Consider the following 15,757-nt stretch of genomic DNA (forward strand, 5'->3'; position numbering starts at 1 on the left):
ACACTTGCATCTGGCTCGCTACTGCTCATCTTCCACAGCTTTGTACTTAAGTGCACCAATACTGTTTGAACCACTAGTTTCAAGACCACAATAACGTGTAATGTGATCTCGCTTTCCGCATTCGAAGCATTTGATTACTCTGTCACTCCGCTTTTGCGATCCTTTCAGTGCCTCCAATTATGTGTCCACCAACTCTGGTCCTACAATTTCCACACGATGGGCTTTATATGCTAGTTTACTCAAAAGTGAGGCAGTTTCCTGAGTCAGTGCAAAGGATACCGTTTCAGCAAATATTTCACCGAGAGGGGTGTATTCCACCGGTGCGTCCGAATTTACCGGATGGACCAGCCTTTCGACATCCGACGCAAACTCAATTTGGTATATCTGTTTCCTATGATCGCTTCCGTAACGTCTCTCGACAGCGGCCATAAATGCTTCATAACTGTTCCGCTCGTACTCTGGAATAGTCTGTAAGATTTCAGCTGCAGGCCCTTTCAATGCCACGAACAGTGCAACAGCTTTCTCTTCAGCATTCCTGTTGTTCACTGCTGACGTCTTCTCAAATTGAAGCCCTAACACCTGGAAAAGAACGGAACCGTCAAAGGATGGTGTTTTTACCTTTGGATTACTCGCTGAAACTGCTGGGCGATTTAGCTGCAACGCCTGCATCCGCCGTTTTAATGCTTCTATCTCGGTATCAGTTTTGTCCTCAAGTTGTGTAATTTTTGCACCCTGCTCTTCCAGCTTCGATGAAATACGGAATTCGTGCTCTTATAGTTGTGCAAAGACCTACGATGATACCTGTTCCGAAATTTGTGCTGTCATTTCAGATATACGTGCCTCTTGCGCTTCCAGTTGGGATACGATATATGGCTCCTGCTCTTCCAACTGTGCTCCCATCTTTCTTGTAATTCGTGTCGACATTTCTGAAATACGCGTTTCTTGTGCTTCAATCTTGGATGTTATACGTGTCTCTTGGGATTCTAGTTGGGATTCCATTGTCGATCTTTGTGCAGTTATTACAGCCAATATCATGTTCAGGTCTGTGTTCGTCACTGTCTGTGATGTTTCGTTTTTCTCTTCCATTTTTGTTGTTGCTCTTCCCCATCAGGATGAAATACATACTCCTCCACATTATTTGCTTCTGACTTCATAGGTAGGTAATCATGCTTGAAGTTCGGATTTATTGCTGGTCGAATTCAAACCACGGTTCTCCAACTCCTTCTTCAGTTGCTGGATCTTCAATTCACTCAACTTGGCCATATCTTCGTATTCCTCCTCTACTCTGGAATTTGTTCAACTATTCCTCTTCTGACACCAATTGTAATTTCTATCGTTCGAATCGCTGAACTGTCGAATAAATAACTCAAATATTCAGTCTAGATATAAAAATAAAAAAAATAAATGTAAGGCGCGATAACCTCCGAAGAGATCTAAGGCCGAGCTTTTCTTCCAATTTGCGTCGTGCTCCTCTTGATTTTTCCCTACAAATTGGCCGGACGGGACCTACATGTTTTATGCCGACTCCGAACGGCATCTGCAAGGCAGATGAGTTTTCACTGAGAGCTTTTCATGGCAGAAATACAATCGGAGCGCTTGCCAGACACTGCCGAGGGGCGACCCCGCTTAGAAAAATTTTCTTCTAATTGAAAAATCTTATTTCTAAAATTTTGATGTTGCTTTGCCCGGGAGTTGAACCCAGGGCATACGGTGTGATAGGCGGAGCACGCTACCATCGCACCACGGTGGCCGCCAAGTCTAGATATATCTCCTTTATTTACAACTCTACTGTAGTAGTACTATTAAAGTACACAATTAAAATAGCACAATTAAAAAGCACATTTAAAATACTCATGTACTTAACTAAAAGCGTGTTAAAATCAAACTGATTCTTCCTCCTCAGCTTCCGTCGCGAACAGTTTCTTATTTATTTCTCCTATATGTATCTGGTATTTAGTTCTTGTCTTCTAGTAATATGCGTCTGTATGTGTGACTAAAAACTTTATTCTTAACTGCTGCCTACAAATATCAAAGTTTGATCGAAGAGTAAATATGTTGCAGGGACGAAAAATAGTGTGAAGCAAGCTTCACAAAATTCTAGTAGGTCACAGTCACCACTTACCACAGCAGAATTTGTTAAACTACCACTGTCTGTATTTAAAAATTATTTGTACACATTTTATTCAGCTAATGTGTTCAGAATTTACATTTTTACACTCTAAAACTACAATCAGTGTATTTGTGTGCTTAAATTATGTTAAAAATTGTTTTAAAGTTTTTGGTGTGGTGAAAGTGACCTACTAGAATTTTGTTACGCTCCGCTGCCTTCCACCGAAGTTTGCGCCTGCAACATCTTTATTCTTCGATCAATATTTGCATATATGTATATAAAATATTCTCTTTGCTGTAGGCTTCGCTGTTTACGTGTATGTGTGGCTGCTTGCTTTAGTGTTTACATGTACATATGTGTGGATACTTGCTTCATTGTTGTTTTGCATTTATTTAGTATCAGCATAGTGATGAACCTAAGTGCTACACTATTTTATTTTGACTATAACCAATATTTTTATATTTGCTTATTCCGTTATATGTAAAAGAAGTGTGCATGTGATATGTTACTGTGAAAGCGAAGTTTCTAAGGCTTTGGCAATCTACATATTGGTCGAAATTTCTCAAGTGGGCTACTTTAAAATCGATTGTCTCAGTTTTCATTGATTAATACGGTTCCTAATCGGTTTGGGGCTAAACACGAAATCCCAAAAGTATTTTTGCAAACAAATTTTTTTACATTAGTGATATAGTTTTTGATCATAAAAAATTAATAACTAGTGAACGGTTTATCGAAACGCAACGTTTTCTACATCAAAATTTTCGTCAATTAATATACTTTGCCATAAAAAATCGCTTTTAATAACAAATTATTATTTTGCTAAAAAATCTTAAATAATTATAAATTAATAAAACTTCTCGGCCTGAGAAAAAATTTTGACACATTTCATTAAATTCTACAATCCCTTAAAAAAATGTTGGTGAAAAAAACGACTTGAAGTATCGAATCAACGAGTATCGACTATCAAATTACGGAAAGCCAACCCAGGGGTGGAAATAATCCAGCAGCAGCAAAGATTTGCAACATCATTGCTCGAACAGCAAAAGCAGTGGATGCAGGCCATGCAGCAATCGTTTTTTAATGCGAATGAGTCAAGTCGCACTGGAGAAGCGACAGTGGTCCCACCATTTCACTCGTTTAATAAAGACCAACAAAATTGGGAGTTGTACTTGGAGCAGCTTTCGCAACATTTCGTGGCATATTCGGTAAGCAGTCCAGATAAGCAAAAATCATTTTTTCTATCGTGGATTGGTACGGAATTGTTTGAGTTATTGAAGAATTTGTTTGGTGTAACAAATCTCCAATCGCTGACCTTCAAGGAATTAACATCCAAAATTAACAGAACACTTTCACTCAAAAAGACATGTAGTGGCAGCTTGCTACGAGTTCTTCAAGCGGGAAATGAAAAACACTCAAAAGCACAGAGAGTGGGTTGCTTACCTACGTGGTATCGCAAAAGAATGCAAATTCATTTGTACCGCAACCAATTGTACAGCAAATTTTGTTGATGAACTGATACGTGACCAAATCATAGTTCGTACCCCTTTTGATCAAGTACGTACCGCCGCTCTACAAAAGCTTCAGCCGTCATTAGAAGATGTGCTTTTAATTGCCGAAACATTTGAGGCAACAACTAAAACGGTAGCGACACTCAAAGAGAATAATAATTCATCCCTAGCGCAAGTAAACGCTATGCAAACACACAAAGTCGGGAGGAATGAAGCTAATAATCAAAGTAATAAGAATGAACAACAGGTACATAAGCACTGAACAAAGCAAGTGAAATTTCAATCGTGCTCAGGCTGTGGCCATTCTCACTCAAGAGAACAATGTAAATTTCGAAATGTCATTTGTAACAAGTGCAGCAAAAAGGGACATATTGCAGCAGTCTACATGTCAAAGCAAACAAAACAAATGAGTAAGAAAAGAAACTCCGATAAAGGCAAAAAAGAAAATGAACATCGTATTGACACATTAGATGCAGTGAATGCAGTTACAGGTATAATAAAATCTGAACAAAGTAAGAAAATGATCGAATTGGAAATTAAAAACAAAACAATAAAGTTTCAATTAGATTCAGGGGCTACTGTGTCAATAATAAATAGATAAACATACGATTTATTGAACCAACCAAAATTGGTAGAGTGCACCAAGAGTTTGTACGCATTTGGGCAGAAGCCAATTCCAATTTTGGGTGAATTACACACTGAAGCTAGGTGTGGAAACAAGCAGAAAAGTATTGTGCTAATAGTAGCAAATGTAGAAAATTCTTACAATCTTTTTGGCTTAGGCCTTTTCAAAGAATTTGGTTTTGAGATTGCCGAAATAGCCAACGTTTCCGAAATGGAAGCTTATTCACAACAAATAAACGATTCAAATGAAAGCTACGGCTACGCCCAAATTTTTTAAAAGCAGGCCAGTACCATTCGCACAGGTAACAAAGTTTCGTGAAGAAGCTGATAGACTTATCAAAGCAGGTATTTGGAAACCCATCAAATTTAGCAATTGGGCGTCACCAATTGTATTAGCACCAAAGCCTGATGGCTCAGTGAGAATCTGTGGCGATTTTAAAATTGCGGTTAATTCGCAATTAGATATTGAACAATACCCCTTGCCAAAACGCGAAGAGTTGTTACACACCATTCGTCGGGGCACTCATTTTTCCAAAATAGATCTGAAAGATGCCTATTTATAGATGGAAATAGATGAAGAGTCAAAGCAAATGATGGTAGTGAACACTCCTTTAGGCCTCTTTCAGTACCAACGACTGCCATATGGCATCGCCAGTGCGCCCGCAATTTTTCAGCGCTATCTGGACCAACTCCTTCATGGCATAGAAGGATGTGGTAATTATTTAGACGATATAATTATAACCGCACCGTCAATTGAAGAACACATAGGTCGTCTAGAGCAAGTCATGAAGGTATTAAAAGACAATGGCATAAAATGCAAAAAGCAGAAATGTTTCTTTTTGAAGGAAGAAATAGAGTATTTGGGTAGAAAAATTAGCGCAAAGGGAATACTCCCAGATGACTCAGGGGTACAAGCTATTAAATTGCTGAAACCGCCTAGTAACTTGGCGCAATTAGAAGCTTTTGTAGGTAAAATAAACCACTATTGCAACTTCATACCGAATTTGTCCCAGCTAGCAGCGCCACTCAACATGCTACGTCGTAAAAATGTGAAATTTGTGTGGGGTACTACACAGCAAGAGTCTTTTACTGCCTTGAAGGCACATATTATCAATGCTACACAGTTAGCACATTTTAATGAGAAGTTACTACTAAGCCTTGCCGCGGATGCATCGTCTTTTGGAATTGGCGTTGTCTTATCGCACATCAACCCGGATGGAAGCGAACGTCCGATTGCTTTCGCGTCGAAAACGTTGGATAAGCACCAACTTAAATACAGTCAAATTGAGAAGGAGGGTCTCGCCATTGTTTATGGTATTCAAAAGTTTCACCAACACTTGTATGGTCGGAAGTTTGTCCTCATTACTGACCATAAGCCACTTGTACATATTTTCAATCCAAGTAAAAGTCTGCCACAAATGACGTCGCACCGTTTACAATGTTGGGCTTTAATTTTAATGGCGTACAATTTCAGCATCAAATATCGCAACGCACATGCACATGGTAATGCCGACGCACTTTCTCGGTTACCCGTGAGTACCGATGAACAATTCGACTTAAGTGAAGCTTGCCATAATATTTCAGAAATTAAAACACCAATCGATGCAGATGTTATTGGAAAGCATACAATTCAAGATGGCACCCTTACAAAAGTCCGTAACTTTGTCGAAAAGGGCTGGCCTGAAAAGTTATCTCCGGGGGATACGGACATCCAACCATACTTTCAGCGTAGGTTTTCGTTAACCATCTACAAAAATTTGTTGTGCTTAAACAGTGAGGTAAATCGAATTATCATTCCAAAAACTTTAAAATCAAAAATTTTGCAATTGTTACACGAGGGGCACTGGGGAATCGTCAGAATGAAACAGCTGGCTGGACATCACGTCTGGTGGCCAAAAATAGACGATGACATTGCAAAGGTAGCACGTGAATGCGACATCTGCACAATGGCTAATCCGGCGCCTGCACGCGAATATCTCAGCTGGCCAGAAGCAAAAGGTCCTTGGGAAAGAGTCCACATTGATTTCGCCGGCCCAATATTTAATTCAATGTGGCTTATCTGTGTAGATGCTTATTCGCAATTTCCATATGTAACACAATTACCGTCGACTACAACGGATAATACCATACTTGCACTAACAGCTATTTTTGCTATTGAAGGTTTCCCGGTGACTATTGTTAGCGACAATGGACCACAGCTGACGTCCGACAGCTTTGAACAATTTTGCAAAGAACATGGTGTCACTCACATAACGACAGCGCCATTTCACCCTGCGTCAAATGGGCTTGCTGAACGTTTTGTGCAAAGCTCTAAAGCAGCTGTCCGAAAAAATATAAATGCCGGCCTAACAATCAAAACCGCCGTAGTAAAATATCTGGCAACTTATCGTTTTACCCCAAATGCTAAAGGGAAAACGCCTGCAGAACTCCTGCATGGCAGATCGGTTAGAACAATGTTAACTCAATTATTTGAGACATCAGCTCAGAAAAAACGTGCAAGCACCAACGCACACAGATTTGAGCCAAATCAACTAGTATATGCCAGAAATTATGCAAAAGGGGACAAATGGATCAAAGGCACCACAATTCATCCGATAGGTAGAATGATGTTTATGATAAACACCAAAACAGGCAAAATCAAGCGTCCTATTAACCAACTCAAACCAAGATCGAAAACGGATTCTGATCAGACACCCGGTTCCAACTTACCTCCGCCGTTGGTAAATACACCTGAATTAGGGTTATCCGACAACCAACACCAAGCTAGCTCAGAAAGGAATTTGGAAGACACCGAAAATAGTTCAGCCAGTAAAGAACAGCCAGTTTCTCAGTCAAGCAATTCGCAGGACTTATCACCGCAAACTATTCCTAGCTCATTAGTCGAGCAGCCAACAACGCCAACCGCAGGTATGCCAATTCGCAAAAGCAGCCGTTCCCGAAAACAGGTGAACCGTTTCACGGCTCCAGATTTTAGATCCACATAAAACTTTTAATATTGTAAATTAAAGGGGGAGGTGTGATATGTATCTAAACAAATTAACATGTATTTTAATACTTTACAACACTAACAGTAAGAACTGTCAATGACAGCTAAAAAAGCGGACAACCTCTTTTTGCTTCTTCTCAATTTGACCGCCGAAAGAAAAAGATACGTATAGCACTTTACCCTCCACGTTTTTGTATATAAATTATATTTAATAAAGTTATGTTATAGAAATCAACTCGTGTATTTAAAATTGGCAAACATAACACGAACGTTCGATACAATCTGTTCGATAGCACTCTATGTGTCGAATTGCTTTTCGTAAGCTATAGATTTTAATGCTTTTGCGGTTATTTGAGGAATAATTTTAAGCTAAAAAGTCAGCAAATAAACGCTTTTCCCTATATAAATTATTTTGATGATTCCAATATACTTTCGAAACACTTTTTGATACACGAGAAAAATTTATTGAAATTGAAATTTGTAAACCAAAACTCTGTCGTCGAGCGTTCGATATCGAATTAAAGTATTGAGCGAACGAGTGTCGACTATCGAATTACGGAAAGCCACCCCAGTATAAATCAACTACAAAATTTCGGTCACACAATGACTGAGCGCGCGAGCATCAAAACGTGCTAGTCTAGCGCTGGAAGTACGAGTGCGGTCACAAAAGCAGGTATAACTTTTGACCTAATGCAAAATAGTGACTTTTTCACCAATATTTTTTTAAGGGATTTGTAGAATTGAATGAAATGTGCCAAAATTTTCTCGCAGGCGGAGAAGTTTTATTTATTTTTAATTATTTAAAACAAACAGGATTTTTAGAAAAATAATAATTTGTAATTAAAAGCAATTTTTTTATGGCAAAGTATATTAATTGACGATGATTTTGATGTAGAAAACGTTGAGTTTCAATAAACCGTTCACGAGTTATAAATTTTTAAAAATAATATGATCAAAAACTATAACTGTAAATAACTAATGTAAAAAATTTTTTTGCAAAAATATTTTGGGGATTTCGTTTTTACATCCAAACCTATTTAAAACCGTATAAATCAATGAAAAATGAGACAACCGATTTTATAGTGGCCCACTTAAGAAATTTCGACCCATATATTAAAATACATCAAATTAGTCTTAAAGTTGCTAAGTACAATAAATTGCATACCTTCCAAGTTGAGGTCAACACTATGGGTGCTGGCGGCATCAATGCTATCGGGAACATCGAGATGAAAAGATATACTTGCGTTGTTGGAGTTTAAAATGCCAACTGTGGTCGAATTTCCGGAAGGAGTGGTGATTTCAATAAGTGTACTGTTGTTGTAAATTTTCGGTATAGCTTCATAGTTCAATTCATTTTCATAGACTTCAATTTCCCCTTCTAATTCATTAGTCTCGTCCCCTTCAATTTCTGACTGGTATCGATCTTTTAAAACTTGTTTCGGCACTGCGTCGTATGTATGAAAAGAAATATAATTGATTTCGGTGTTTGTAGAAAAAGATTTAATTATAAAAATTCATATCGAGAGCTGATTGGAATTTCTCTAGGGAGTTCTTCTTCAGCCGAACTATGAGAGGAAAAAAATGTAAGGTATGTAAACTTTCTTCAGCCAAATTCTAATATAAGACGTTTTTGTGAAAAACTATGAGATAGAGTTTTGTTGAAACAATGGACGTAACCATTAATAATGATATATTGAGATATTGGTTGTGATAAATAATTATCTAGAGAAATATTTTATTTAGGTAACGATAACAAATAACAATGACTAAAAAACTATTTTATTTAAAAACAACCAAAATTTGATTGTGGCTATAAATAAATGTTACGGTAACCAAAATGTGTTTTTTGTTTACCAGTAACCAAAAAATCCAAATTTATGTTTTTTTGGTTATTAGTAACTCAACAATATTTCACAAAATCGTTTATGTGGTCCGCTTTGGCTTTAAATGCGGTGAAAAAACTAAAAAGATAAAAATTGCTGTTTGTTCCATTGGAAAGAGCGTTAAATTTCCTATAAGAATCACTCAAAAAGTGAAGAACGATATATATATGGAGTATTCCATCCCATTTCGACCAGTTTTGAACCCGACCCCTTTAGAATTGGCTGAAAGTTTGTTCTTCTTTTTCTAGCTTACGAAAGACGTTTTTCAGAAGTTTTTCAAATTTTTTCATCCAACTCAAAAAAAGTTATGAATTTAAAAAAAAAACAATGTACTTTTAGGAAAAAATTCAATTTTTTTTTTGTAATTTTTCAGTTTTTCGAGATTTTTCGAATTTTGTCCTTTTTTTTCTCATAAAAAACTTCAACCAATTCTGCAATCATCCCCACTAATCCCGGAGTGGGCCGAGAATTTTTTTTTTTTTATTTCATCGAAAAAAAAACTTTAAAATTTAAATATAATGCGATAATTTTTTCAAAAATTGACCGTTTGGGGTCATTTTTTTTTTAAATATGTTTTTAAATGTACTTTTCGGAAAAGATACAAAAAAAATTAAAAAATTTTTTTCTTCAATTAAATAAAAAAAAAAATTCTCGGCCCACTCCGGGATTAGTGGGGATGATTGCAGAATTGATTGAAGTTTTTTATGAGAAAAAAAAGGGCGAAATTCGAAAAATCTCGAAAAACTGAAAAGTTACAAAAAAAAAAACTTAAAAAATTTTTTTGATTTTTTTCCGAAAAGTACATTTAAAAAAAATTTAAAAAAAAAAGATCCCAAACGGTCAATTTTTGAAAAAGTTATAGCATTTTGAAAACAAAAACGGTGTTTTTTTTAAATTCATAACTTTTTTTGAGTTGGATGAAAAAATTTGAAAAACTTCTGAAAAACGTCTTTCGGAAGCTAGAAAAAGAAGAAAAACTTTCAGCCATATATATATGTGACCTGGAATCAAGAAGCGACCCTATTGTGCGAAAATATCGTTCTTCACTTTTTGAGTGATTCTTACAGGAAATTTAACGCTCTTTCCAATGGAACAAACAGCAGTTTTTATCTTTTTAGTTTTTTCACCACATTTAAAGCCAAAGCGGACCACATAAACGATTTTTTGAAATATTTCGATCCTTGCGCCACCTATCGGAGTTCTTTTTCTTATTATTGCATTGTCATCGGGTTCTGAACTATATTCCAAGTTTCAAGCTTGTAGCTTATCGGAAAGTTACTTAAATTTTAATTGCAAAATGCGTTTACAACGGCCAGCCGCTACACAGAGTCAAGCTAAACAAAAACTTTAAACGCGTTTTTCTTGAAAACTTGTTTTCTCACAATAGGGTCGATTCATGATTCCAGGTCACATATACACTTCCAGCTTATAGATACACTTCAAGAACGCCATAAGTTTGATGATAACTCAATTATTTTCCTAGTGCATATTTTCTACGTTAAAAAATAAAGACAGCTAAGTTCCTGAGAGGTCTTAATATTTTCAACTGATTATAAATAAATTATTTTCCTTGTGCATATTTTCTACGTTAAAATATAAAGACAGCTAAGTTATTGAGAGGTCTTAATATTTTCCTAGCTTGAATATAAATTAACTTCGCAGTTCCTAGGGCAATTTGTTTAGCAGATGTCATCTGGGAATCAAGCTTTGAGAGCGTTGGAGCAAAAGTCATGTGACACGGGCTACCCTGCAGTAAAACCAACTAGTTGTATACTAGAAGAATTCTAGTTTGCCAAAAATCCTTACTAGTATGAGTTCTGTCTTTTTCCCATATTAGAAACTGGTATTTTTAACACGGCGATGTCCTACAATCCGAAAAATCGATGGCGCGATATCGGCTAACTTTCGTCCATACAAATCGACCCACCCTAATTTATATATACATGTAAAAAAAAAATAAATGTAAGGCGCGATAACCTCCGAAGAGATCTAAGGCCGAGCTTCTCTTCCAATTTGCGTCGTGCTCCTCTTGATTTTCCCTACAAATTGGCCGGACGGGACCTACATGTTTTATGCCGACTCCGAACGGCATCTGCAAGGCAGATGAGTTTTCACTGAGAGCTTTTCATGGCAGAAATACAATCGGAGCGCTTGCCAGACACTGCCGAGGGGCGACCCCGCTTAGAAAAATTTTCTTCTAATTGAAAAATCGTATTTCTAAAATTTTGATGTTGCTTTGCCCGGGAGTTGAACCCAGGGCATACGGTGTGATAGGCGGAGCACGCTACCATCACACCACGGCGGCCGCCATACATGTATCACTTTAAAATTTATCACTTCAATACATTATACTTTGGAATAAATTTTAATAAAAATACGTACACATATATAAAACCTAAAAAATAACGGAATAGCACATGCCATATCCTCCTGGAATGTGACACAATCTCAAGACGCAGGGCTTAGTTTATGGGCTCACCATGGCCAGAAAGTTCCCACATTAAATCCCTCAATCCGAGAGAACTGCTAGGGTTCATCAAGGAAGCCGGCTTGAATGATGTGTTGTGAAGGAGGTGAGGGCACAATAGACCAATAGTCGCAGTGCAATCTTGAATAAATTATCTATCTAATGGAGAAGGATGAACCAATCGTGGTTGACTATGTCAAAACAGGCCAAGCTGAACTAGCACCATCCCATGATGAGTGTTAATGGAGTTCAAAAAGGTGGTAGTGATATGCACTTTACGAAAGTCATGATGATGGCTGGATTACCGAAAAATTTCATTTAATTGGGGGAACAATAACGGCTTTAAACGTTTTCGTTACTGACCAAAGGTAGGCACTGGCTGGGTTTCCGGTCTTTGGTCTTCCTATCCTTACCATTATCCGTTATTCTGGAATTGCAAAGGCTTTTAACGACAAGTAGAAAAATATTCTAGGCTGCTGATGTCCTCATGGCCAAGTGGTTTTGGCATTGGCATAGGTTTTCCGTCTGAGACTATTGATATGGAAGGCTTGGCCTTTTCGTTGATTTGGACGATATCCAGCATTGGCAACTGAAGTATGCATTGTAAACTAGCTACAGAAGGCACTCGCACATTTCCTCAAATACTAACTACTGTGAATAACACCACAAAATCATAGTCAATGAACCATTATAAAACTGACTAGTATGATGAACGCCAAAAAATTCTAGTCAACAAACTACTCATACACTAACTATTATGAATAACACCACAAAATTATAGTCAATGAACTAGTCAAAAGCTGACTAGTATGAATAACCCCACAAAATTCTAGTCAATGAACTAGAATGTTTGCTGACTACTTGGACTTTTGACTGCAGGGTAGGTTCAAATTTTTCTATGTCCTGATTTCAGGTAACGAAATAAAGATGCTAGGAAAGTGTTGATATATGCTGCTATATCTGAGTTCCCTGCATTGAGGATATACCCTGCAGTCAAACCAACTAGTTGTATACTAGAAGAATACTAGTTTGCCAAAAATCCCAACTAGTATGAGTTCTGTCTTTTTTCCATATTAGCAACTGGTATTTTTAACACGGCGATGTCCTACGAAATATCAATTGCCAGCCTCTGCATCAGCATCATACCAATTGACAAACTAGTCATTATATACACCAACATCATACCAGATGACACACTAGTCAGCATGCTCATCAGACTCATACCAATAGCAATTGACATAATAGTCAGTGTATTCAACATCAACATACCAGTTGGCATACTACTCAGTCTATGCATCATTGTAATAACAGTTGACATACTAGTCGATATTTGCATCAGCATCCTACTATTTAATATACTAGTCTCAGTTGGGTCGAAAAATTACTTGTAAATTGATAAATTAGCTCAAATTTATGTTATTCATTATATTTCATATATATAAAAGGTATGTACTATATATACATATGTATATAACTTTAAAATTTATCACTTCAATACATTATACTTTGGAATAAATTTTAATAAAAATACGTACATATATATGAAAACTAAAAAGTAACGGAATAACACACGAATGTGACGCAATCTCAAGACGCAGGGCTAAGTTTATGGGTTCACCATGGCCAGAACATTCCTAATTTAAATCCCTCAAGCCAGGAGAACTTCTAGGTTTCATCATGGACGTCGGATGGGATGAGGTGCTGACCAAAGGTCGCAGTGCATTCCTCACTAAATTCTATCTATCTAACGGAGAAGGAACGAACCAGTAGTGGTTGACTGTATCATAACAGGCCAAGCTGCACTAGCGCCGTCCTGTTATGTGTGTTAATGGAGTTCAGAAAGGTGGTAGTGATATGAACTTTACGGAAGTCATGCTGTTGGCTGGATAACCGAACAATTTCATTTAATTAAGGGAATCGTAACGGCTTTAAACGTTTTCGTTACTGACTAAAGGGATAATATCGGTAGATACTGGCTGGGTTTTCCGTCTTTCTCTGTTATTCTGGAAAGGCATAGGCTTTTAACGACAAGTAGAAAAAATGTCCTAGGCTACTGATGCCCTCATGGCCAAGGTGTTTTGGCATCGGTATAGCTCTTCCGTCTGGGACTATTGATATGGAAGGCTTGGCCTTTTCAATAACTTCTTTAACCTCTGTTTAGGTAACGGTGAGGGTTGACTCGTCATGCTTGTGTTTATGTGCCCGTTGATTTGGACGATATCTAGCATTGTCAACTGAAGTATGCATTGCAAATTGGCTACAGAAAGCACTCGCGCATTTCCTCGAGCCGACAGACGAAATTATAGTCAAATGAATTATTTAAATACTAACTAGTATTAATAACACCACAAAATTATAGTCAATGAACCATTCTAAAACTGACCAGTATGATGAACGCCACAAAATGCTAGTCAATTAACTACTCATACACTAACTAGTATGAATAACACCACAAAATTATAGGCAATGAACTATTCAAAAGCTGACTAGCATGAATAAACCCACAAAATTCTAGTCAATGAACTAGAATGTTTGCTGACTATTTTGGCTTTTGACTGCAGGGTATATCTTGTCTAAATGACGTTGAGAAATGGCTTCAACGATATGAGGATTGACGAGGACCTGCAGAACTAAACAACAATGATACAATCTATAATATAAAAATAAGACCCTGAATGTATTGCTAAGCAAAATTTCCAGGGGTGGCTATCCGTAATTCGATGGTCGAGATTCGTCGGTACGTACTTCAATTCGATATCGAACCCTCGACGAGGCCGTTTTGGTTTCCGTATTTCGATAAAGGCACTCTCGTTCTCATATTTTGGGAAGTGTTTGGAAAGTGATTTGTGCCTGTCAAAAACTGTGGGTCATAAATAAAAAATAAAGAGCAAAACATGTATAACTGGCGTTATTTTTTTTTTTTGATTTTGGACAATTTTAGTGCGGAAAACTCGTCAATTAATAGGAGGAGGATAAGAGATGCATATAATCCTATGGAACTGCCACAAAAGCAGTAAGATCATACACATTTCAAAGAGTAAGTCTTAAATCTGTACATTTGCATTTCACAGTTTCCAAACAAAATACCGGCCAACCAAAGGGATTTTTATGGAAATCTTAAGAGAAATGAGCTTAAGGGAAGGCGTACTAGCACGTATATTTCTCATATATTGCTACGGCAATTATCCGTTCTTCGGTGTCGTTTAAAGTAACGACATCATACGGACCACCGCCCGTTCTTTTAAAACTTTTCATGCGTTGTGTTAGTTTGCGTTTCGTATTATATATGTATTCAGTCCATACCTAGAAGAAATAAAAGTATGTTGTTATCACAAACAATACATTTCAAAGAGAATTTGTATAATTTCTAATGCCACAACCCACTTACTGCCTTGCTTGCGTCGCCTTTGCAGGAGGACCGCTACTATTTAGCAGGGGTGGCTTTCCGTAATTCGATAGTCGACAGTAGTTGATTCGATACTTCAAGTCGATATCGAACGCTCGATGATGCTATTTTAGTTCCCGTATCTTTGTATGATCTCTTTCGTTTGGAGATTTCAAAGAGTGTTTAGAAAGCTTTTTGTAACTACCAGAATATATTCTTTTATAAATAGCTTTTGTTTCTTAATCTCTGAAGAAAAAATCATTCCCTAAATAATCACCAAAACATAAAATTATAACTTTCAAAAAGGCAATTCGACACTTAATTTGGTATCGAACAGTTTGCATCGAACGTGCGATACGACACGTCGACAATTTGTGTTACGGAAAGTGAAAACGATTATTTTATACTCGTTCTTGATCGATATCGAATTACGGAAAGCCACACCAGGTCCGTTAATTTACTCCGCAGCTGTTTTTTCTTCGCGCGGCCGTTATTAGGCTTTTGTGAGCTATTTTTAGCTAACGCATTACGTTTTTCCGTAAATTCAACTAGTAGCTTCAGTTGAGCAGCGTTTGTTTGTTGGCTCCTATGTAAATAAATTTTAAATATTTTAAATCACAAAAATATAAAAATTAATACCTACATTTTGATGCGGATAATAGCTGCGAAACAGAAAAACGAAAACAAAAGTGGTGTGGAACGTTCGATACAACGCGACGATATTTTTTGTTAGAGAAAGCAAAAACGATACTTCGATACTCGTTTCTGCTCGATATCGAATTACGGAAAGCCAC

The 15,757-nt window shown here is 37.1% G+C and overlaps 1 protein-coding gene across 24 annotated transcripts in view; it reads right to left on the minus strand.

Moving 5' to 3' along the window:
• The window catches only part of LOC137236879 (protein eva-1), a 3,007,131-nt gene that overhangs the window by 663,169 nt on the left and 2,328,205 nt on the right, over nt 1–15,757 (minus strand). For all 24 annotated transcript variants that reach the window (XR_010948686.1, XM_067759964.1, XM_067759963.1 and 21 more), the window contains one exon: nt 8,394–8,672. Coding sequence is in view for 23 of the 24 variants with exons in the window: in XM_067759964.1 (XP_067616065.1) it covers nt 8,394–8,672 (279 nt within the window). In the remaining variant the exon portion in view is untranslated. The remainder of the gene's footprint in view (nt 1–8,393; nt 8,673–15,757) is intronic.

This window comes from Eurosta solidaginis, chromosome 1 (genome assembly GCF_040869045.1).
Source record: "Eurosta solidaginis isolate ZX-2024a chromosome 1, ASM4086904v1, whole genome shotgun sequence".
Taxonomy (NCBI): Eukaryota; Metazoa; Arthropoda; class Insecta; order Diptera; family Tephritidae; genus Eurosta; species Eurosta solidaginis.